At 41.8% G+C, this 21,272-nt stretch overlaps 5 protein-coding genes and 1 non-coding gene across 13 annotated transcripts in view; 1 reads left to right on the forward strand and 5 right to left on the reverse strand.

Annotated features, from left to right (window-relative positions):
* utrn (utrophin) overlaps positions 1 to 1,621 on the reverse strand; it is a 114,822-nt gene extending 113,201 nt beyond the window's left edge. The window contains exon 1 of the mRNA XM_086019361.1: positions 1,217 to 1,621. The gene's annotated coding sequence lies outside the window, so the exon portion shown is untranslated. The remainder of the gene's footprint in view (positions 1 to 1,216) is intronic.
* Positions 1,622 to 3,398: 1,777 nt separating this feature from the next.
* On the reverse strand, positions 3,399 to 7,193 carry clec11a (C-type lectin domain containing 11A). The gene is made up of 5 exons (XM_086019853.1): positions 7,037 to 7,193; positions 6,594 to 6,708; positions 6,351 to 6,458; positions 6,190 to 6,273; positions 3,399 to 4,341 (listed from the first exon to the last, which is right to left on the reverse strand). Exons 1-5 carry the CDS (start codon positions 7,121 to 7,123, stop codon positions 3,929 to 3,931), a joined length of 807 nt encoding a protein of 268 aa, XP_085875979.1. The 5' UTR covers positions 7,124 to 7,193; the 3' UTR covers positions 3,399 to 3,928.
* mthfd1l (methylenetetrahydrofolate dehydrogenase (NADP+ dependent) 1 like) overlaps positions 4,917 to 21,272 on the forward strand; it is a 40,518-nt gene continuing 24,162 nt past the window's right edge. Inside the window, exons 1-8 of one of the 8 annotated variants that reach the window (XM_086019844.1) lie at positions 4,917 to 5,052; positions 5,263 to 5,537; positions 17,465 to 17,622; positions 17,790 to 19,039; positions 19,892 to 19,976; positions 20,038 to 20,106; positions 20,185 to 20,238; positions 21,058 to 21,182. In XM_086019844.1, the coding sequence (XP_085875970.1) occupies positions 18,798 to 19,039; positions 19,892 to 19,976; positions 20,038 to 20,106; positions 20,185 to 20,238; positions 21,058 to 21,182 (575 nt within the window). In that variant the 5' untranslated portion in view covers positions 4,917 to 5,052; positions 5,263 to 5,537; positions 17,465 to 17,622; positions 17,790 to 18,797. Of the gene's footprint in view, positions 5,053 to 5,262; positions 5,538 to 13,749; positions 16,954 to 17,435; positions 17,623 to 17,688; positions 17,706 to 17,789; positions 19,040 to 19,171; positions 19,370 to 19,891; positions 19,977 to 20,037; positions 20,107 to 20,184; positions 20,239 to 21,057; positions 21,183 to 21,272 lie in introns of those variants that run through there. The other 7 variants (XM_086019846.1, XM_086019847.1, XM_086019849.1 and 4 more) reach the window with 7 other exon arrangements.
* trnal-uaa (transfer RNA leucine (anticodon UAA)) lies at positions 9,598 to 9,680 on the reverse strand. The gene has a single exon. It is a non-coding gene; the product is annotated as a tRNA-Leu (tRNA).
* On the reverse strand, positions 10,533 to 13,349 carry LOC147128557 (syntaxin-11-like). Its single transcript, XM_086019855.1, has 2 exons — positions 13,173 to 13,349; positions 10,533 to 12,441 (listed from the first exon to the last, which is right to left on the reverse strand). Exon 2 carries the CDS (start codon positions 12,434 to 12,436, stop codon positions 11,558 to 11,560), a length of 879 nt encoding a protein of 292 aa, XP_085875981.1. The 5' UTR covers positions 12,437 to 12,441; positions 13,173 to 13,349; the 3' UTR covers positions 10,533 to 11,557.
* stx11b.1 (syntaxin 11b, tandem duplicate 1) lies at positions 13,872 to 17,808 on the reverse strand. Its single transcript, XM_086019854.1, has 2 exons — positions 17,400 to 17,808; positions 13,872 to 15,939 (listed from the first exon to the last, which is right to left on the reverse strand). Exon 2 carries the CDS (start codon positions 15,930 to 15,932, stop codon positions 15,036 to 15,038), a length of 897 nt encoding a protein of 298 aa, XP_085875980.1. The 5' UTR covers positions 15,933 to 15,939; positions 17,400 to 17,808; the 3' UTR covers positions 13,872 to 15,035.

The raw sequence follows: 21,272 nt of genomic DNA on the forward strand, positions 1-21,272 counted from the left end.
CCCACCCAAAAACGGTTAAAGGCAAGTGTGTCCAAAGCTGTGGCATAAGACAAAAGATGCCCCAGGACGCGACATCCTGTTCCGTCATCGCCGCAGATAAGGAGTCAAATAATCGTCACTCGGGGGGCCTCTGCCCGACACCCTCGGATTGCTCATAAAGGGAAACAATTGATGTTTCAATAACCTTCTCAAGGTTCCCATTGTTTGGAAGCTATGTCAGGTTGAATAACTGTTGTTTGATTTCATCATTAGATGTTATTGAGACCTTTTAAGGAAACCATGGTGTTTCTATTATGGAATAACATAAAATAGCTGGTTTACCATGAAAGGAACTTTCACTTGGGTGATGCAAAAACCCAAAATAGCAGGGAAGGCAGGCCCATCCGTGATAAAAGTGAACACATGTGTCGAGAAACCCAAAGGGGTTGGTGCATGTGGGGAGGGTTGGTGAACATCGTGCTGCTGCATCTTTGGCCGTATGCATAAAACAGACATACAGATGCAGTGTACATGGAGATCTCAGCTCCTTAGAGAGGCAGTAAAACCACAGTAGCCATTCTTTGCAGAAGATAAAGAATATATTCCTCTGAGTATTGACTACAAGTGTAGCTCCACCCTTTGTGTTCAAAGCTCCGTTGAACACAACACCAGTGTTAAGCAAGTTGAGCATCTTTTTGAAAAATTGGTCACTACTGTATTTGCTAAATTGCTGCTTGCTGTTAGCGAGTCGAGATCACTGCCACCATGTAACGTTCGTATCTTCAGTCTGCGCTCACAGTGTAAGCCGGATCACTCTTATCTCATGTTTTTATATTGTTTTCTTCTTCTTTTTGATATGTTCAACAAATTAAAGTGGGAGATTTTCCAAGTGGCATCCATGTCCAAAATGGAAGAAGGGCGTTGAACAATGAACATTCATGCCAGGGTGTTTCTCTCCCATGATTTTTAAAAGGGCATATCTTCAGGAGCCAGGAGGGTGTTACCTATTACCTGTCAACACCTCCACTTGAAGACATTTTTTTGTGTCTACTGTCCCTTTAAATCAGTCACGATTCCAGTTCCTCTTCCATCGGGTTTGGCCCAAAAATGACAACACAAAGTGAAGAGACGCAATCAAAACGTTTGGAAACGACACTCTAAAAAGGTTGACTGGCCGTTTGTGATGCATGTTTGCAGAGTTAAATTTAGCATATCGAGCCCGAGAGAGACAACTCACCTCTGCTGTCACCGGGAAGGATTAAGTAAGGAGACGTACACCGCCTCAAAACAAGTCCAAACCGTCCGAATAGGGCCACAAAGTGACAAGCCGAGTCATGGAAAGCTTAAAAGTAGATTTCACTTGAGAGGGACTTAAGACATTTTAGAGGTACAAGGCACTCTCTCTTGAAAAAAATCATGAGAAAACTCCCAAAATACATCCAATGCGAGCATCCACAGAATGCAAGGAAAAGCCAAAGTTGGACGACTTTTTTTGTCGTCGAGGTAAAATCCAGCCGTCGTAATCTTGAAAGCAGGTGACGATATATCCTGTTTGAAAATGTAAAAGATTTTTGAAATGCGTGAAAAACGAGGAATGTGTGGAGAGACAGCCGCGACTCACAACTTTGTTCCTGGTGCTGTTTCTTTTTTTTCCTTTTTTTACGCCTTCTGGAGAGTAGACACTTGTTGTCAATTGCACAGTGAGGAATGGAAATAAGAGGAAATACTAATGTTTGTTTTTCAAAATAAAAGATAATCGGCGGGTGGGGAGGGAGAAACGACACAGTTTGGAGGTACGCTTCAGTTCTTTATATTTTTATTTCAGTTAATACCTATTGCCTTGTTTCCCAATCCTTACTTTCACTTCCAAACAATAATTACTCACACTGAATTAGAAAAACGTCAAGCGTCAACGTGTGTGCTTTTAAGTTGAAATATAAAAACGGGAAGCGCTATTGGTCAACGGCGGGGGTTTTGACGCTAGATCTGAAGCCACCCTGCCCTCTCCCCCCCTCCCTACTTGGCTCAAGAAGTTTCCCGACGCCACGATGGAAACATGGCGCGGTGGGCGTCACGTGACCTAACGCCACCCAACCCATTAATTTGAATAAAGTTTTGATTTTGTTTTTGCGCACTAATTAGTGTTAAGTACAATTGCTTGCATCTTAAACAGAAAATACATCCAATTTGTGAATAAACTTTATCAATAGAGCACTTATGCAATCAAAGCAATTCAAGCAACATTAGTCAATATTTGATATTCTGTACATCAAACAATAACAATTGGAAAACGTCATGACCCATTTAGGACTTAAATGCATTTTGCTCCACTTAGTGTACTCGAAACAGTCTACTTGATTAGAATGAGAATGAATTATAGATCCATGGGTGAGTATCTTTAGCTTTGTGGATAAAGCAGAGATGTTGATCGTCCAGCAGGCTGGAAAGCCTCGACTTTCTCGGTTGTCAAGGTGCCTTTGTGGATGCTTCCTCGACGCAGCTCAGTTTCACAAACCAAACGTATCAAATAACATGTCTGTGGAAAGCTGTTTGAGCATTTATTCGATATCCTGGATATCCATTTTAAGGCCCATGTTGTGGTGCACTTTGTCCTCACGAGTAAGACAATTCAGCACACTAGTAGAACTGCATCTTACTAGTAACATTTTTTCTAGTATTGTTTTGCACTACTTTGATATTTCTGCACACTATGTGGATGACTTTGGCATACTAGTACGACAACTACCGGTCACTAGTGGGGCAAAGTAGTCGTAGTAGTAGTAGTACTAGTTGACATCTGTGTGCAAAAAAAAAAAAAAAAAAAGATCTTTGCTGTACCCTCTTAATATTTTTCTCTCAAACACATACAGGTCCTGCCTTATTACGTTCGACCCCCAACCCTCTATATCACTTGTGACCCTTGCATGACCCCACAGGAGGTTATAACTTCTGGTGTCAACAGGTGTTCGGTTGCTTGAAACCTCTCGGTGTGTTCTTGTACTGAGGGCCTCTTTAGCATTCTCCCATTGTCACAGTTGCCCATTGCCTGAAATGAAGGGAGGTTGGCCTGTGAGCGCAAGCATGATTTTACAATTTATGCATGTACAATCTGGAGTGGCCTCCCTTCTAGGTGCTAGGTGAACTTTTAGCACGATATCAGTTTCATTAGGAACTTATTTTCAATTATTTTCTGAAGTTTGTTCCCCATTCCAAGACATGATTTTTCCACATGTATGAATGTCAATATTTTATTTTTAAAGCATTTCAACCTGCTTTGGCCTGGTTTCCGTATTTGATTACACTGATACTTTTGATAGAAGTACAGTACAAGCACAAGTGCATTTATTTCTGAAGGATGGTTTCTGACACCTAGTGGTGAACATTGCACAGAACAAAATAAAATGGCGTCCATCCATTGGTCCATCTTTGACACTTTATCAGCCAGGCTTTATTGGTATACAACTGTCAGGAAAAAAAAAACAAGGTCTGTTGTGTATGGCGTAATAATTGAGACAAAATCTCTAAGTAAGGAAGTAAAACATCTCCTCAAACATCAACTGTCATAACACAAGGTGTAAGTAAGTGGTATTATTTTAGATGACTTTTATCCTTTGTGTTTTAAGTAAGGATACATTTTCATGTTACCAGACAAATCACCAATCAATGAAATGTTATTCTGTGTGTATAATTCAGTGTTTGCAGAGAATGAAAGTGAACGCTTACTTAACGAAAGTTAACTAAGATATATTAGCCACTTGACCTCAGTTAGCCAGCTACGTATTGTCAGCTACTTAATTACAGCTAACAATAAGAGAAGACCAACGTCAGTTTCAAGTGTGTTTAATTGTGTGTGCCACTATGTTTGTCGGTCAAGGCCCATGTAGCGTTCACCTTGGTGATGGCCAATTTGTATACAGTTGAGGATTCAAATGAAGCACTAGGATTTCATCTAAAGCGCCACCCTGTCATCAAACTCGCACATGTAGTTCATGGCCCTGTCACAGTAGTGGTCCCACCAGTCGCCGTCATCTGACGCCATGGCCACGCAGTTCTCACGCTTGCCGCCGTCCGGCTGGCTGGACAAGAAGTGCCTGCGCCACTGGAAGTAGGAGACGGGAGTGCCATCGTCAAACATGTACACGCCCTCAGCCGCCAGGTCGTTGACGCCAAGCCACACGGGCCAGTTGCCCGGTTGGAAGAAAGACTTGACGTAGTCGGCCAGCGCCTCCTGCTCGCGGCGGTCACGTGGCATAGCCATGCGGCCTCCGCGCTCCAGGCACTTCCTGGAAGCGCCCGCGTAGTCCTCAAAGCTGTGGTACACAAGGTAGCATTTGTAGCCCACCCGCAGGCCCTTCTGGCAACCTGATTGGCCGAGAACAAACATGGATTCAGATGTTGGTATTATTATCACTGATGCATCGGTCATTTTGTACTGAGCAACACTGATCTCGTTTGTCTGATTTGTTTCGGTTAGCAGGCCAGGTACATTTAGTCATTAGTGCCTGGAGCTAAAAGCTTCTTGGTCCTCTCAAATGTACTACCCCACCTCTCTGGCAGGGTCTCCTGTCTGCCCTGATAACTACATGTAACCCAGTGGATACTGAGACAAAGCATTCAAAAAAGCTGATATATAAATAACAAAAATATTAGTTATTAGAAATGCATGCTTCGACTTGCATGATGTTCTGTGAATAAATTACGGTTCAATTTGGGATGGTTTACTGTAGGTGCAGTGTTGTTCAAGTTGCGGGGTTGAAGCTCATGTGAGTTCATATTTTTTCAGTTATTTTCATTTTCTACAGTAATGTTCACTTTGAGGAACCGTTTACAGCTTAGCTTTATACAAACTGTCATTCATCCTAATTCTGTATTGTGATTGGTTAATGTTAATTACTTTGAGATCGAGGGGCGGGACTTGTTCCAATTTACGCTACCTACTCGCATGAGTTGTGAGTGTTTGAGCACACGCTGGAGTGCACCTGTGTCATCAGATATTTGGAGCCTTTTTGTACATAACATCGGGATAAACTACCCGTTTTCACTGGATGTTTGCACTCTCTGGATGCCTAAGAGGTAATTAAACTTGTCTGTTTATGTTAATAATAAACTATTACTGTCCGTTTGGTTTATATTAGCATTTTAGCTAATCGCGATTAGCCTAGCTACAACTGTGTCGTTAGTTGGATTTAGCTTGTAATGATAAGGAGTTGAGATACAACTTCCCGCTAGTTCTTAACGAAATAGTATAAGGACTTGTAGCTCAGTACTGTCCTGTTAATTCAGGAGCAGTCAGGGACACACTCTGCCGGACGTCAGGAGAGCCTGTTTCCTGCTACTGGCTTGGACCGAGGACTGGTTCTTCGCGCCGTGGCTCGCATTCTCCGTTCAATGCTGAGTGGAGCGCGACCCCCTTATCTCTGCCTCATTTAGATAACAACTTTATCCAATACTCTCTCATTGGATAATCTATTTGCTCATCTTTTCTTTGCTACTCTTTCGAATTCTCTTTTACCTTCTTTTCCCTCCGTGGAATTCTACACCCATCTCTCACCGGAACTGTGAGTACGCAATCCATATTTGTGCACGAAGAGCATCAGGCCTGCAACGTGCGTTGAACTGTGGTACTAGAACCTTGAGTGTGTGGGCCCACATTTTCTTTGTTATTTGATATATTTGTGCTTGTTACCATACTTAGGATTGACTAATTGTTGTATTGGACATTTCATAATTCAGTGGATTAGGTGCTTTGAGTATATAGTCATTTCTGTCAATTTCACAAGAAATTCTAGACTTTGAGCCGATAGACTACATTGTTTTCTTATTTTCCCATATTGTGATATTTTACGTTATTTTCTTACCTTTTGTATTATCATTAAATGCCTATGTCATAGCTATGGAAGCCAATTTTAACTAATCCACAGGATTGCGACCAAATACCAAAAAAGAAATACTTAAGAAAGTATAAAAGGAAGATATTCCAACTACTTCCACAGTTAATGGAGGCACCGCCAACAGTGATTAAACACAACATTTAAAGGTTTATCAATTCAGGTAACAGCGCCACCTAGTTAAAGCAGAACCCAGGCCCCGCCCGAAATGGAAGGGTGCTACATACATTTGGAAACTGTGGTCCTCAAAACATTACTAGAGCCAGTGTATTCCAGATAAAACCAAGCTAATTGTCTGAAATTGTGTAAAAAACAACCTTACCTTCCAGTCGTCCAGTCTCTTTGCGGTTGTCTTTGCTGTGTTGGTAGACTTCACGGATTTTGTCCTCCAGCTCTGCCACTTTGGCTGCCATGTTGGGGATGAAGAAAGAACATCAGAGGAACCAGGAAGTGACGCTGGTTAGCATTAGCATGACTTGGTACCATCCATCCTGGACAGACGCTCAATTAGCTGGTCCATGCTAACATCCAGAGTGTAGTGGCCCACGTTGAGCTTGTGAATGGCCTGGTCCATCCCAGCCAGTCTGGACACTGTGGAAGAAGACACAATGTTAAGGTCTATTGGGGATCTTAAGTCCACAATGTTTAGAGATGATACATTATCAATATGGATGAAATTATAAAACGTTAAACAATAAAAAATAAATAATCGGTGTGAGGACGCACAAACGTAGTTGTAGGAGGTTTCAAAGTCCGAGGCCGCGTTTGTGGGCTCCATTTCTGATGTTGGAAGAATGTCGGGAACATCGCCTCTGGACTTTTTCACATTTGCTAAAGACACCTTGTACGCACCAAAAAAAAAAAAAAAACATTACAATGAAAAACTTTACATATTTTACACACAAATTGTATATATTTTTTCAACCTAATCTATGAGTGGCCCTTGTTCATCTGCCTTTGTTTTAAAAATCAAATGTGGAACTTCTGTTCAACTCTGGTCAAAATGTTATCTATCAATGATGTCATTGCTCCTGAGTATTCAGCAAATAGTCTTCTCACGACCTCCTCCTTTAGTGCACTGATTTTCACTTTTCAACACAATTTGAACAATGTAGACATCATTTCATTAAGTTTACTTGATATGTTCAAGAGCTCAATACAATCCTGACCTGTGTTGGTTGCGGCGTCCCGGCGGGAACACAGCAGCCCAGAGAGCACAAACAAAGCAGAGCGAGCGACCTGGTGACCGGTCCCATTTTCAAGCTCCAAACCTCTGGAAGAAGCAAACGAAAAATCCCACTTCTCTCTCTCCAGTCTCCCTTCCTCTCTCTCTTTCCTTCTTCACACCTCCCACAGAGACGTGACCCAGCAGGAATACTGGAAAAAATGATCTAAAAAATGATGTCAATTTCCAAATATTGTGATTTCATCCGGCTGGCTGCCCGAAGTACATTTACTTCTCTTGTTTTGTTTTAAGGGCGTCACTTGCTAGTTGCCAAACAGGAAAGCCTTTGGTGTTTTCCTGTCCCTATCCCATTTCCACTCTTTGTGGACAAGATTAAGGTGCTGTAAAAAATAGCATTTCAAAAACAGAAGCATTGGATTTTGGTTTTGGGCTGGGTATGTCTCTTAGTTTATCTTATTTTTATCTGAACTTTTTTTCAATGTACCTTTCTTACCTGTGACATCATGTTCGGTTTTGACATTCATTTTGATAACCAAATCCGTTATAGTCTATAAATATCTATTTTGTCATAAATGTATCCAAATTAGGACTATGTTGCATTTACTGGCAGCATACGATGATTTCCTAAATGTAGAACTTTATAACATTTCAAAGTGTTGAAATAAAACACTTCAAAGACATGGACCCCAGATTTGGGGCTCTGCTATGTCAAATGCCTGTTAGCTTAGCTTATCTTAGTTTACGTCGAATTTTGACAATGAGCAGATCCATTGTTCTACACACAGTAAATGTGTATTTTTAGTTTAAATACTTCCTAATTCAAACTGGGTTGCGTTCACTTCGAAAGGACAGATGTGATTATGTGTGTGTGTAGCAGTGTGTGGTTAACTTATCTTTCACACTTTTCACACTGCGCCCTCCAAAATGTGAGTTTGTTCCTTGGCTGTTAGACGTTAAACTGAATATTTGCACTGTCAACTCAGAATGATCCAAACAATTTCTCAAACATGTTGCGATTCGCAAATTAACGTCTGGTGGAAGAAGGTAACCATTGAGGCATCTGGAGGTTTTTGGCTGCAGGCGGTTCATTCGGACAGAGGCGCCTCAGTTCGGCACACATACACAAACACACACACGAGGTGCATAATTAATGCTGATTTTGATTCAAGCTGATCGTTCTCAGAGGAGGCTGATTTATTTAACTGGAATTGGAGAGGGTAGCACAGTGGGCCTAGTGGTTCTGTCTGCCTCGCAGTTCTGATGTTCTGGGTTAGATTCTCAGCTCAGGATCAGACTATATTACTGAGGCCTGAACAACTAGGCATTGTTTCCTAGTGTGAATGCAAATTGATTTGATTTGAACGTATTTTGAAAAAGCAATGAAGGATAAAAGTAAAGCAACAATAGACAATGAAACTCTGAACACTAGTTTTCCATGTTCAAAGAGGATTGGAAAGATGTTTAGGCTCATGTAATCTTACCCACTGTCTTTCACATCCTGATTTCATCCAGAGCAGAAGTGATATATTTCTTGGAAAAACTTGTGCTGACTCCACCAAACTGACTTATTTTGCAGGACGTTTTATGTTTTCTAAACACTTTTCGGCTGCGCTTAACTTTTGTTATGTGGCAGAATTAGCCACCAGGCTAAGTGGGTAAACTGGCAGTCTACCCAGTTTAGAGCGGCTCCGTTCTGGCGCTTATTTTGTGTGTTTTCTGTTGTCAGGGGTAATTGCCTGAATTCCACACATGAGTGTCCGGACCGCACGATAACTTCAGAACTGATTCCTTGAAGAACTGTCAGACAGTTTCTTTGCTGCTATACATTTGTTTGACTTTGTCCTGAGGTATTTAACAAGTTTGAGAAATAAAAATGGAAATACAATACAACAAGGGACTTAAAACAGTTTATGTTACAAATAACCTAACTAAGACATGTTATACTTAAAGATTTCAGAGATGCAAAACCATGCACTATGTTATGTCATTTCATATTCCATTCATTTATTCCGTTCAAGTAGTGGACTAAAACATACTAAGTTGTAGATTCAAGGTTACACGAAATTTGAGAGCCTCCACTGTATTGAACACGATCACTATTGGCCTTTAGTTATGGTAGTATTTATTTCATTTGTCTAGAAAGTTTATAGAACTTTACACCCATATCTAGCCCAAAATGACTCTAGAGGGCCCTCTAGTGTCGTAATGTTGTTGGTACAACATAAAAAACATGCCGTGTGTTACAATGAAAGAAAAATGGAAAATAAACATAAATAAATATAAAACAATGATTCTATGAAAAGACAACAAATAATAATGGCTGGAAACGATGACCAGTCGCTTTCGCTGCCTGAACATTCTGACGCCTATGAACACACGACTCGTTCACACAATTGGCCAATCACCGCCGAGATCTGCGGACCGGCGAGTTCTAAACAGCAACCACTTGGAGCATTAATCGATCACATTTGTTGTGTAATTGCAACCCCTCATTTTATCATAATTTTATCAATCCAAGTTGTGAAATTCTAACCAAAATACAACTACCAGGAGTGGGGTTCGAACCCACGCGGACATATGTCCATTGGATCTTAAGTCCAACGCCTTAACCACTCGGCCATCCTGGTGCGTAATATACAGAACTGTATTACATTCACATAGATAATGTAAATTAGTAGTGCAGCGATTTGTGTGTTATAATGGGTCAAAAGGTCTCTTTAATAACGTTTCACTACCACCTTAGCATTACCAGCTAGTTGCTAACTTTGCCGAGGTGGGAGCCAAGACACCGACTTTGAAAATGTTACGTTTCTTCGTAGGTAAAGTCACACAAACTCCATCAGAGACACGCTGGCCAAAGTCAAACATACTACAGTAACATGCTCATGCGTTAGCAGTTTTGAGTTGTTAGCGTGTTAATTAAACCGAATAAGTATAGTATTGCACAGCCGGACCAATACGCCAGGAAGCGCGGAAGAAATTTCTCGTAAGGTTGTTCACCGTTTTACCCCCATTAACCTGTGGGGGTCACTCAAAGCTGCGCACAATGCCAGTTCGAGGCATGACCGCTGTTGACTTACATCTTCAGCATCACCTACTAGTGCAGCATTGCAATTTAAATAGGTTCTCATTAATTTTGCAGGTGACTGGATCAAATGTGTCTTGAGAAATGATCTGGCTGGCAAAGTCTCTGCCTCCTTATTGAAACAGAATACTGCCATCTGCTGTTTTGTCATCCCAGAAACGAGCCATTCAAAAGCACTTGTGGTGATTTACATCTTCTGAGTCAGAGCAGCTTCTCTGTTGGTAGAGGTTGGTTGTCTACCGGCTTCCTTCACAGGTTTGGACCTCCCACTCAGTGACTGCGTGTGTAGGCCGCTGACTTTGTGTGGCTTGCTTAGGTGACTTTTATTTTAGAGGTTGATCAACCTGTTTATCAGACCAATCCATTCTGGTGATATGGCAAAAATGTAGCTCAATTCAAGTCAACGTTTATTTATAGAGCACTGAAAAACAACCAAAATCAGACTTTTCAAAACAAAGACAGGTAAAACAAATAAATCACATAAAGACAGTACATACAATAAAACGCTAAAACAATGCCCAGTCTCATGCTGATTCAAAAGCCAAAGAATAGAAATGTGCTTTAAAAATGGACAGAGAGGGATCTTGCATAACACTTAGGGGGAGGTCATTCCAAAGAGAGGGACCGCCAACGGAAAAGACTCGATCTGCTCTGAGCCTCTGCTTAGACCTCCAGCAGCATCTGGTCCACTGACCTGAGGCATCGATCAGGTGCGTTGGGGTTGCGGAGCTCAGGGAGGTAAGGTAGGGCGAGACTATTTCAGGATTTTCAAAACAAAAAAATCTTAAAAAGGAACTCTTAACGTCAACAAGGAGCAAGTTAAAGGAGGCCAGAATTGGAGTCTTACGAGCTCCACTTGGGAGACTAGCAGCGGCATTTTGGACCAACTGGAGATGCCGGAGGGAGGACTGGCTAACTCCAAAATAAAGTGCATTACAGTAATCCAGCCAAGATGTGATGGAGACATGGATTACTGTTACTAAGTGCTGTTGTGAAAGGAAAGGTTTTACTTTAGCCAGCTGCCCAAGATAAAAAAAAAAGCTGCATTTAACTATATTTTCCTGGATTTAGCTGGGCACAATTGCAACAAATTCTGTTGGATTGTTGTTTATATGTGATTGTCGGGCAACCGATCCACAGTGTACCCCGCCTCTTGGCCCAAGGTTAGGGGGAATTTGAGAAATTCCTGATCAATGAATTGTAATCTTGTAAAAAGTCTCGTTACGATACAAGTGTCATATTGACCAGAATAATGTTGTCCGTTGAATTTGAAAACTTTCCCAGACTGTAAAAAAAAGAGCACAATTGTGTTTCTCCATTTTTTTCCTCATATCTCAAGACAAAAAAATTGGCCAAGCGATGGTTGACACAAGTCCCCACTGTATGTGAATCCTCAAAACATGTCATATTTGTTTTAGTTTATTGTCTCCAACAGGGCAGACATGGGCAACATTGCAAAAGGGGATTTCGTCGCTTGTACTGTATCGCCCTGGCGATCTCCACGTTGACTTTCTGAATATAGTGTTGGGTGTTTAACACGTTGGTTTCGATGTTATTGAGCATGAAGCAGTGCTCTTCCGTCAGTGCGGCCACTTCCTGGAACAGTTCGTGGACTTCCCTGAGCCGGGCCTCCAGTGCCACCAGATCCTTATGTCGGTCTTTGATTTCGCTCATTGCCCAGCGAGAGGAATGGCCCTCTTGCGTCGGCAGACTCTGGGACAACTCGTTCCAGCCTTCGAATCCTTTGTCTACAATTTCATCCAGTTTCTTGTCGGTGATTTTAGTCCCTAATATGGAGGCCTGCCGCTGGATTCGCTCCCTACAGACGGACCTCTGCAGTTCTTCCGCCTGGTTGTAGGCCCCCATGGCGGCTTGGAAGGCGAAGATGAGCGAGTCAAACTGTATGCAAGCAATGCGGCTGGACGCCGAGTTGGGCCCCTCCCTTTCCGCTGTCTTTTTGCTCTCCGCACCCAGTGCCAAAATGCGAGTGTGCAGCATTTGTCCTTGCTTCTGGATCCCCCTGGCGATGTCGTCCGAGTCCCGCTTGACCTCAGAAAGGTGGCGCACAGTGGTGCGAAAGCGCTCGTTGTTTTTCTTGAGACGCTCCACCTCCAAGAGGAGCAAGGAAATCTCCTTGCGTATGGACTCGGCTTCCTTCAGGATGCTCTCGATGTCCAAGGAGTTCTCAAAGACGATCGCCTCTTGAGTTGCCGGCAGCTTGCTCTCATCGTATTCCATGTGGTCCTCATCCTCCGAGGCCTCGCTGACATTGCGCAATCTCTCCAGCATGTCCCGCATTCTGCCTGTGGAATAGAGTAGACGGTTATTGTTGTTGTTATTTCTGGTGCCTTTGCTTCAGATCCTACTCACTATCTGCACTCCAAAATACAAACGGGGAAAAACAGTGGTCAGGCTCAACAAAGCCCACTCTGCTGGCCTCAGCACATTCAAAGCCGCTAAGCTACTTTTGCAACCGAAAAGCAAACATTTGTTCCATGAAATTGTATTAACGAACTGCCTGTTCCCTTCATCGCGTGTTTCTCTTCATTTCATAGTTTAGCTTGGCTGCGGTGCCTCCAGGACTGTTTGTGTTGGAGTTGTTTGTCCAGTCAGATTTCAGTCCTGTGTTGTCATGCCAATCTAATCTGCCCAGAATCAGTAGTGCTGGCCGATGTAACTGAAACTGTGAAACAGTTTTTACTCATGAAAAAGCATCCATGGCATGGAGAGTCGTGGCAATCCGAGTAGGTAGCAGTCCATAGGAGTACTGATTGGACATTTTTTTGTATTCCAAATAAAACTTGCTGCAATGTTTTGAAGCGGAAGTCAACCCAAACATATTTTTTCAAAAATAAAAGATGAGAAGAAAGACTCACTGGACTGCAACTTCCAAGGAAGCTTTTCGTAAAAACGCGTACAAAGTAACGCTCCCAAAAGGTTATGCACGGTCCCGAATTGATGTAGATGAACAGCTGTACTGCTCTATTAAGGTCAATTGGTTTTTTTATCTACCTGCTACAGAAGATTCGCTTACCCTTTTCTGATTTCCTCACACAAGATCCAAAATCGGGTGAACTCCAACAGCACGCCTGCCTCTGATGTATTAAATCCCAACAACTGGAGAGAACATGTTTTGATCTCTGTTGAAGGAAAGCTGGCTACCTAATGTACAGTATGTGCAGAAGCCACATCCCATCCTAGGCCCTCCCTTTCTAGTACTAATTCTTCCTGGAAGTTTTCTTTGCTTCTTCGCATAGTTTGTCACATGTAAGGAAGTTAAAGACCGGGTAGACCTGTTCATCAAAGCCATTGATGTCACGCCACATGCAATGTTCTGAAAAGATTCTATAATGACTCCTGCACGATGTACATTGCGTTTGAAATGATTATGCTTTTTCTTATTTTTATAGTCTTTGCAAATGGCACTCAGCATCATTTTCAAGTCAAGTCATCCAACTGTCAGAGAATAATTTGAATGTTTTTAAACAAACCCCCCAATGATAGTATTTTTTTCCCAAAATAAAATGGTAGTTGTAGGCTACTTCAGCAAAAATCATAATTTGCAAAACATAATTTGCATTATATTTGGTAACGGTGTACTGATACTAATGAAACAGTGAGCTATCATGTTCCTCAAGTGATGTGGGTGTACGAAATTTGACATTGATTACATCATGGCGGTCATTTAAGAAATGATTTTTCTGGAAAGGGCTTGAATAAGGACACATACGAACAAGTTTTTAATGTTGGTTTTTATGTTTGAATGCAGAAGAGAATTTTGAGACAATACAACTGATAAATAAAATAAAATAGCACACATAAATCCATAGCAGTGACACATAAAACGAAGCTGACAATTGACTGTTACAGAGAAATACTGTACAAGGAATTCACAATGAAATTTTTAAATTGTGTTGTGCAAATCATTGTGAAAACAAGGCTTTTGGTCTTCAGGCAGCAATGATAGAATCAATCCTAGGCATAAACAGACATTCGCATGAACATTATAAACAGATTCTTCAAGGTCTTGCTAACTAAAGACAACTACATTTTTTTCACTTAGAGTGTTTACATAACAATGGTCAAGCGTACGAAATAGTAGCTCTTAGCAGCAAACTGCTTTATCTGGCATGCTCAATTTTGTGGATACAAAACGCAACAAAAGCTAATCTGGAGATACAGTAGGTGCTTTTCACTGGGACGTATTGGAAACTAATTAAAAAATTATGACTTTGAACTACGTTTTTTTCGCAAGCCCAGGGAAATGTATGCTCTCATTGCGTTGTGGTCATTGTCGTTCCTTATGTGCACGGAAACTTATCTGGCTTCCTGGTTTGAGATACCCGTCACAATTCTTTGAAACAAATATTTGAAAATAATCACTGAAGTATTTTTGCCCCAGCATCTCTCACTACCTGCGCGTTTCACTTCCTGGAATTGCAAAAATAACCCCGCAGGACATTCTGATTAGAACTCCTCCCTCTGCTGCACTAATTAAATGGGAAACACGTGTACCACACTGAAGGTGATTCAAATGAATGAATTGTGACATTTTAAAATCGTTGTATGCTTGAATCACGTCGCGGCCCATCAAGATAGTTAGCGAATCGTCTTGAGATCTACGATATGAATCAGTTTGACGTTGCTGATGATTTGTTGTTTCCATCCATCCATCTTTGAATGAAATTAACTTGGATAGTCTGGGCTTTGGAAAGCTTTTAAATGTTGTCGCGTATCAATAAATATGACGACAGATAGATAGATAGATAGTACCGTATGGAATCAAATCGGAATTCGTCTTTGGTAGAGATAAATGCACATCCGTATATACAGGTACACTCATACAAGGAGCATAGAGTATATGCCCCTCGCGATAAACGGGCTTTCGCTCCTCGCTTTAGTCAAAGCAAGGGAAGCAACTGCAAAACATCTTTTTGAACGGATTGTTCCTGTCGTGACGCTTGGCCTTGCCGAGTTTAAAGAGCGCATCCTGCAAGACCTCGTCCGTTTTCTGAACGTTGGTCTCGATGGAGTTGAGCATGGGGCCTTGCTCCTCCACCAGCAGGGCGACATCCAAGAAGATCTCGTGGACTCCCTTGATGCGGCTCTCCAGGTCCACCAGCTCTTGGTGGCGCTTCTCAATCTGAGACAGAGCCGCGCGAGCCGTCTTGCCCTCTGCCATGATGTTGTCGGTGAAGATGTTCCAGTGCCCTTTCTCGATCATCTCCTCCACCTCGTCGCCGGTCACCTCCTGCCCCACGATCTCCATCTGCCTTTGGATCTGGGCTTTACAGTTGTCTCGGTGGCTCATTTCGGCCTCGTTATAGTCAAACATAGCGTCACGGAAGCCCTTGCTCAGGCAGGCGTACTGGGTTCGGGCGATGCGCGTGACGGCCGAATTGGGGCCGTGCACCTCATCCAGCTTGTGGGCCGTGTTGTCCATGTCCCGCAGGTTGGACAGCACACGCTCAGCCCGTGTCTTTATATCGGCACCGATGGTGTTTGCGTCCCTTTTGATGGTGCTCATGGTGGTGACGCCTTGGAGCATGCGAGAGTTCTGCTCCCGGAGCCGTTTCACCTCCAGACGAATGAGCTGGACGTCTTTGTGGATGGCCTGCGCCTGCTCAAAGATCTTCGCCACGGCGGGGCTATTGTCAAACACCACCGCCTCATGGGGCAGCTCGTCCTCCAGGTCCACGTTACTGAGGGAGTCCGATAAGGCCGACTCGGCGTACTCCATCGACTCCGCGTGGCAACTGGACAGTTCCTGCATGTTGCTCAGTCGGTCCCTCATGGTTGAGCTGCAAAAATGAGAGTTTACAGGTGTTGAATGTTTTTGCATAAAAACGCAGAAACAACCGTTGTCTTGAGCTGTCAAACTAGTTGAGATGGAAACAACAGCCTGCAGCAAGCTAAACAATATTGAAACAATAATCGTACGATGCCTGGCAACACATTTTGCTGGTATCATGTCAAGGCATTGCTAGCTAGCTCTGAAACATGCAGTGCAACAACTTATTCTTTCTACGTCAGTAGACTCAGAAATGTGAGTGGGTGCTTTTTTACTTTTGCCAGCCTTTTTTACACATCTATCTGCAATTCTACTTAAAAATCCAGTGGTGAGTGCTTTTGTCACCTCTTTTGCCTGTACTGTATAGCCTGACCTTGTTACAAGTTTGAGCCATAACTGTATAAGAGGTTCTATTTGGCAAAATGTCCACACAAGAAATCAGACTGCCTTCTTCCTTCAAGGTGGAATCCACCCAGTGCCCAGCACTGGCCGGACAGGTTCTCAATAGAATACTTTTGAAGGTGTTACTCCTCACCAAACGGGTTCCTTTCACTTATCATCTGACTGACGTCTTTGTCCAAGTATTCGTTTTGATTCCTTATCAGGGACGAGCATCATGTTCAGCAGATACCATGCGTTTTCGGACAATACTCTAAGCTATGTTTTGGACTCCACATTTTTATCCGGGAAGAGCGAAGCCATCAATACAAAGAGGCATTCAGACAAGTGCTGTCATCAGTTAACATGTTTTGTTTTTGTAATGCAAATACTTATGGAAAGGAAGTCAGGAATGAATATGGCTAATAATAATGAGTTATTTGAATATCATAGAAAAGTTAATCTATTGCAGTATTGATTACAAATACTTGGATCCAGAGAGAAGTGTGTCATGGTTGATTTTTTTTTTTATATAGAATTTTGATGATTGCAGTTATCAGCCAAAGATTTCCCACAATTCCTCATCTCAAAAAAATATAATTTGACATAAGAAACCATGACAAGCTACTTTTAATCCAGAAATAAGGTAGGGATTGGCCTTCTGAAAAGTATTTTCCAATATGTTTTATGAATCTGGTTAATGGAGGCTCACATTTTTAATTGAGCTACTGAAATAGTAAATTAACTTTACCATTCAATTAAAAAATGTATTACGGTGCACCTGTAATGTTTGTTACTGGCTGATGTTGTGGGTTTCAAGATAACACATGACAGTTATCATTAAAATATTAGCATTGACTGTGTGGAAAATACATAACTTTATACTTTTACATTGCCATTCGATGTTATACTGTTATTCGACTAAACTAAACTTAATGGTGCAATGAATAAACCATACAAATGTTTCACTATACGTTTCATGCATTTGACCCATTTTTATACAAATTTTGAAGCCACAAATGTGGATTTTAGTGTGCACCCACCACACAAACTCAAACCTTCAGCACAATGACTAAGTAAAAAGTGTCTTACCTTTGCTGTGTGTCCAATGTTTGTGTTAAAATTAAGGTGCCTGTTGTCTCATCAACACCCCACAGTGCTGGGAGCAGCAATGGGGGTGCCCTACATTTGCATGCGGAGAGCAGATATCTCCGGCCGCCGACGTCGGTTGGCTTTTGTGCAAATGTCAGAAGTCATGAGGCAGGAATGAAGACCGGTGGGTTTGTGACGCCAAGTAACGACAACGAAAAAAAAGGTGTGTGATCAGCTTCTGGAGCACCAACATGCAGTTGATGCACGTTACTGCACTGATTTGACCCAAATTACGCAACAGATTTGGTGTGTTTTCTCTTTTTTCCTTGAATTTTTTTCTTGTTGTTTTTTTTTTTTTTTTACTTATAATGGCTGTTTGAATTTTTTTAGGAGTGCTGCTGGTAGTCCTAATTCAAGCAGACCAGCGACCAAATCACCAGTGACTTCCAGTCATTTGACACATTAAATATGGTGGACGCGCTGATGTGGCGCGGGGCCAACCTGCTCAACGTGGTGGTGTAGATATAGTTGATGTGTCCTTTGGGGACATTTTTTCGACACATTGAATCTTTAAAATGGGCTGATTTGCCAGCCAAGTCATTCAAAGGGGAAACAAAGTTTATTTAGATAATAAAATAATTATTTGTCATTTCAAAATTGTAAAATTCCAAATTGAATGATGATTAACGAACCAACTATTTATCACAAACTCAAATGTATGTGTAACAGTTTTAGTTCAACTAATATTTTAATTAAATTGTTAACAATAAATCAATCAACTATAGACACTTTAATAAATATATTTCAATTTAAAAAGTTAATGAATAAATGACTAAATTAATGCAATAAATATTGTAGGACGCTTGATACTGTAAATGCTCGGCAGGTCGATAGATAGATGGAGAGATAGATAGATAGATAGATAGATAGATAGATAGATAGATAGATAGATAGAAAGATAGATCGATTACTGTTGATCCAAACTTAAGTGGCGTCTAGTGATCTATTTGACCTGTGTAAAAACGACATGCTATAGCGTATAACTTTTGCCACGCTGTTGCGTTCTGTAGTAATCTGTAAATGTGATGTCGTTTTTACGTATGACATGATAACATTTTTGTTGCTGTTGTTGTTGTTGTTTAAATGTCGCGCTTCCGACAAAAATGCTTCTTCTGTTCTCATAAATCTACACCTTTATTTGTGGTATGTCCAACAACCATATGGTTTTGTCTTGTTGCCACTACCACAAATTCCACATTTCCTACGGTATCTGAAGACGCCACGCCTCCATCAGGACCCTGATATCTTCTGTTGCTAGTTTGGCGACCTCGCTGGCAGACGTAACCAAGTTATCAACCATTTTTTTTTAGAGTTTTAAAAAGGAACGAAGAAGCGAAAATGAAATTATCGGTACTTCGCAGCGCTTGTGGCAACGCCGCTGTTCGGATGCACCATGCCCGACACGGAAGCAGGGTCAGCGGGACACATTGGAGATGCCAGCCGGCCGGCGCGGCTCACAGCCGGCTTGTGGCGCGGGCGGCAAGCGCTCCGGCTAACAGCAGCACCAGCGCCAAACTGGCTGACTACTTCGGGAAGCAGTCGCCGAAAGGAGACGGTGGTGACTTAGACCGCTCTCTCGGGTAGAGAAGATGTATTGTATTATTTTTGTGTGTTTGTTTGACATGTAGTAAAAACACAGAGTCGTATTTTAACTCTGGGCTGCTCGACACTTCCGCTGTTTGTGGCGTTTTGGCTAGCCGCCAAATACGCACGGTACCCGGGTATGATTAGAGGCTTTCCCCCGCTTGCTGATGTAATCTCACTTCTGTTGACTTCCACATGGTAGTAATCACCAGGAGGATGGCGGATGACAGAATGAAATTCATTCATTCACTTATTCATTCATTGAACGCATCCATGTGTCGTGCGAATGCACAATATACCTTCACTGGTGGCGTCTTATGGCTTGGGTACGGTGCTCATTTGTTCTATACTGGTGAATCAAGTTTGCTTGCTGTACAGTGCTTCAGCTTCGTTTTCTTTCCATATTTGGTGACAAAAATGTATTTATTGTTTCATCACTTTTCCTCAAGTTACTTACTAGTTGTCTAATGGCTACAATGTTTCATTTTCGTTCCATTGTAGAAAGTGAACATGTCAGGCATTTAATTCTGCCCAGCAACAAGTTTTGTTGTAATTGTTAGATATCAAGTTCAGAGGCATGTCCTGTCTAACATAAGTTTATGATGGGACTTAAAATAAGATCCCTTTGCTTGTATAAAAATTTGATGAAAATGACCTTACAGTGTTTACTCGCTACATAACTTCATCTATTGCAGGTTTTCTTGATATTTGTCTTCCAAGTCACACGAGGATGATGGAAGTTATCATTAAATAGATTTTTCAAATAGTCGGCCGGTTAATTGGTTATCGGCTTTGGCCTCAAAAAATCCAATGTAAAAGGTTTTTGTCCTGTTGTTTTTCTGTCACAGGGATGTGGTTCAAAGTACCAAAGAGGCAATAGCGGCCCTGCAGAGAAAGAATCCAGCTGTCCAGCCGCTGCTTGCCATTATACAGGTAGTGTATAGCTTTTATATACCTGTAGCACAAAAGCTCAATTAAATTGTTACGTCTGCAGAATAACTTTATTTCAAAGGTGGGCGAAGACGACAGCCTGTTGGAGATCAGTAAGAAAATAGCAGGAAAGGTAATTGTCTCTTTCTTTCTTCCTCACTCTTCTACCCCAAGTTGCTGATGATCGCTTTTTCATCACATTCTCCTGCAGGTCGGCTTAAATGTCACTCAGATCTGTCTCGCCAAGGATTGCAGTGAAGACGAAGTAAGTGAAGCAAAAAAGTGAAACTGTTCAGGCCCTTCATGGTTTAGCGAGTCTGTGCATGCTTTTAGCATTCCGTCGGCTGTTTGTTTGCGTGCCATGTGATCAACCGCATCTCTGTACTGCAAAATTTAATTACGTCTCACATGAGGCGAAATTGACTTCACGTTGGACTTCACAGACATAGCACTTCCGAACCAGATGAATGACAAAAATGCCACTTTAAATATGGACAAAATACGAGCTCTTAATATATTCCATTTTTCATAATACATGTTTCAATACATGTACTATGTACAGTAGATAAAAGATGAACTAACCAAACAACAAAGGGTTTGAAGCAAACAATAAAATAACCACGTATAATGCTTTTTTTCTCCCAGAACAAAGGGCTGTTAAAAAAAAGGGGTTTTTTTTCCCACCAAAAATGATAATCATCATTATTTTTTAATTTGTCAGTGTGTGGTCATGGGCCGCCAGTTGCACACACACAGTTACTGGATCACTTTGTGGTCTGACAATTCCCCACACTCGTGTCAGTAAAGCAGCATCGATTTACAGGTAGGTGTAAAAACACTTGTGGCTTCTGCTGTGAGGGGAAAGGTAAAACGGCAGCCGGTAGCAAAAGGCAAACGTAGGCCATTTACATTACAATCCTTCTCTGTGCGTGACCCTGCTGCTTTACTTCTACGTTACAGCACTTCCCTCTTTGTATGATCACATTGTTCATTTCCTTAAGATAATTGTTGTGTGTCCATTTGTAAATGCCTTCAGCTGTTAGCGCATGTTGCGTCACGCGTTTTGCTTTGTCCTCATGAATAGATTGTCGAGGAGGTGTTGAAGCTGAACGAGGACCACAGGGTGCACGGCATCTATCTCCACCTCCCCTCTGCTTCCCTCACCAGTCGAGTGCTTGACACAGTCAAACCTAAGAAGGACATAGATGGGTAAAAACCTGGAGAGACGCACATTGGGTCACATCTAATGGAGAGTTTTAATTAGTTAATGTGTATGTTATTAAATTGACAGCTTTAGAA

This window comes from Filicampus tigris, chromosome 20, assembly GCF_054856515.1.
Source record: "Filicampus tigris isolate MCC_2025a chromosome 20, RoL_Ftig_1.0, whole genome shotgun sequence".
Lineage (NCBI taxonomy): Eukaryota > Metazoa > Chordata > Actinopteri > Syngnathiformes > Syngnathidae > Filicampus > Filicampus tigris.

Excerpts from the sequence above, each read along its gene's own strand:
- stx11b.1 (XM_086019854.1), bottom strand. The coding sequence starts at position 15,932 with ATGAGGGACCGACTGAGCAACATGCAGGAACTGTCCAGTTGCCACGCG.
- LOC147128557 (XM_086019855.1), bottom strand. The coding sequence starts at position 12,436 with ATGCGGGACATGCTGGAGAGATTGCGCAATGTCAGCGAGGCCTCGGAG.
- clec11a (XM_086019853.1), bottom strand. The coding sequence starts at position 7,123 with ATGGGACCGGTCACCAGGTCGCTCGCTCTGCTTTGTTTGTGCTCTCTG. Across the intron at positions 6,274-6,350 it reads GCGTCTGTCCAGGATGGATG|CCAAAGTGGCAGAGCTGGAG; the intron begins GTACCAAGTCAT and ends CCAACATGGCAG. Across the intron at positions 4,342-6,189 it reads AGAGACTGGACGACTGGAAG|GTTGCCAGAAGGGCCTGCGG; the intron begins GTAAGGTTGTTT and ends TCGGCCAATCAG.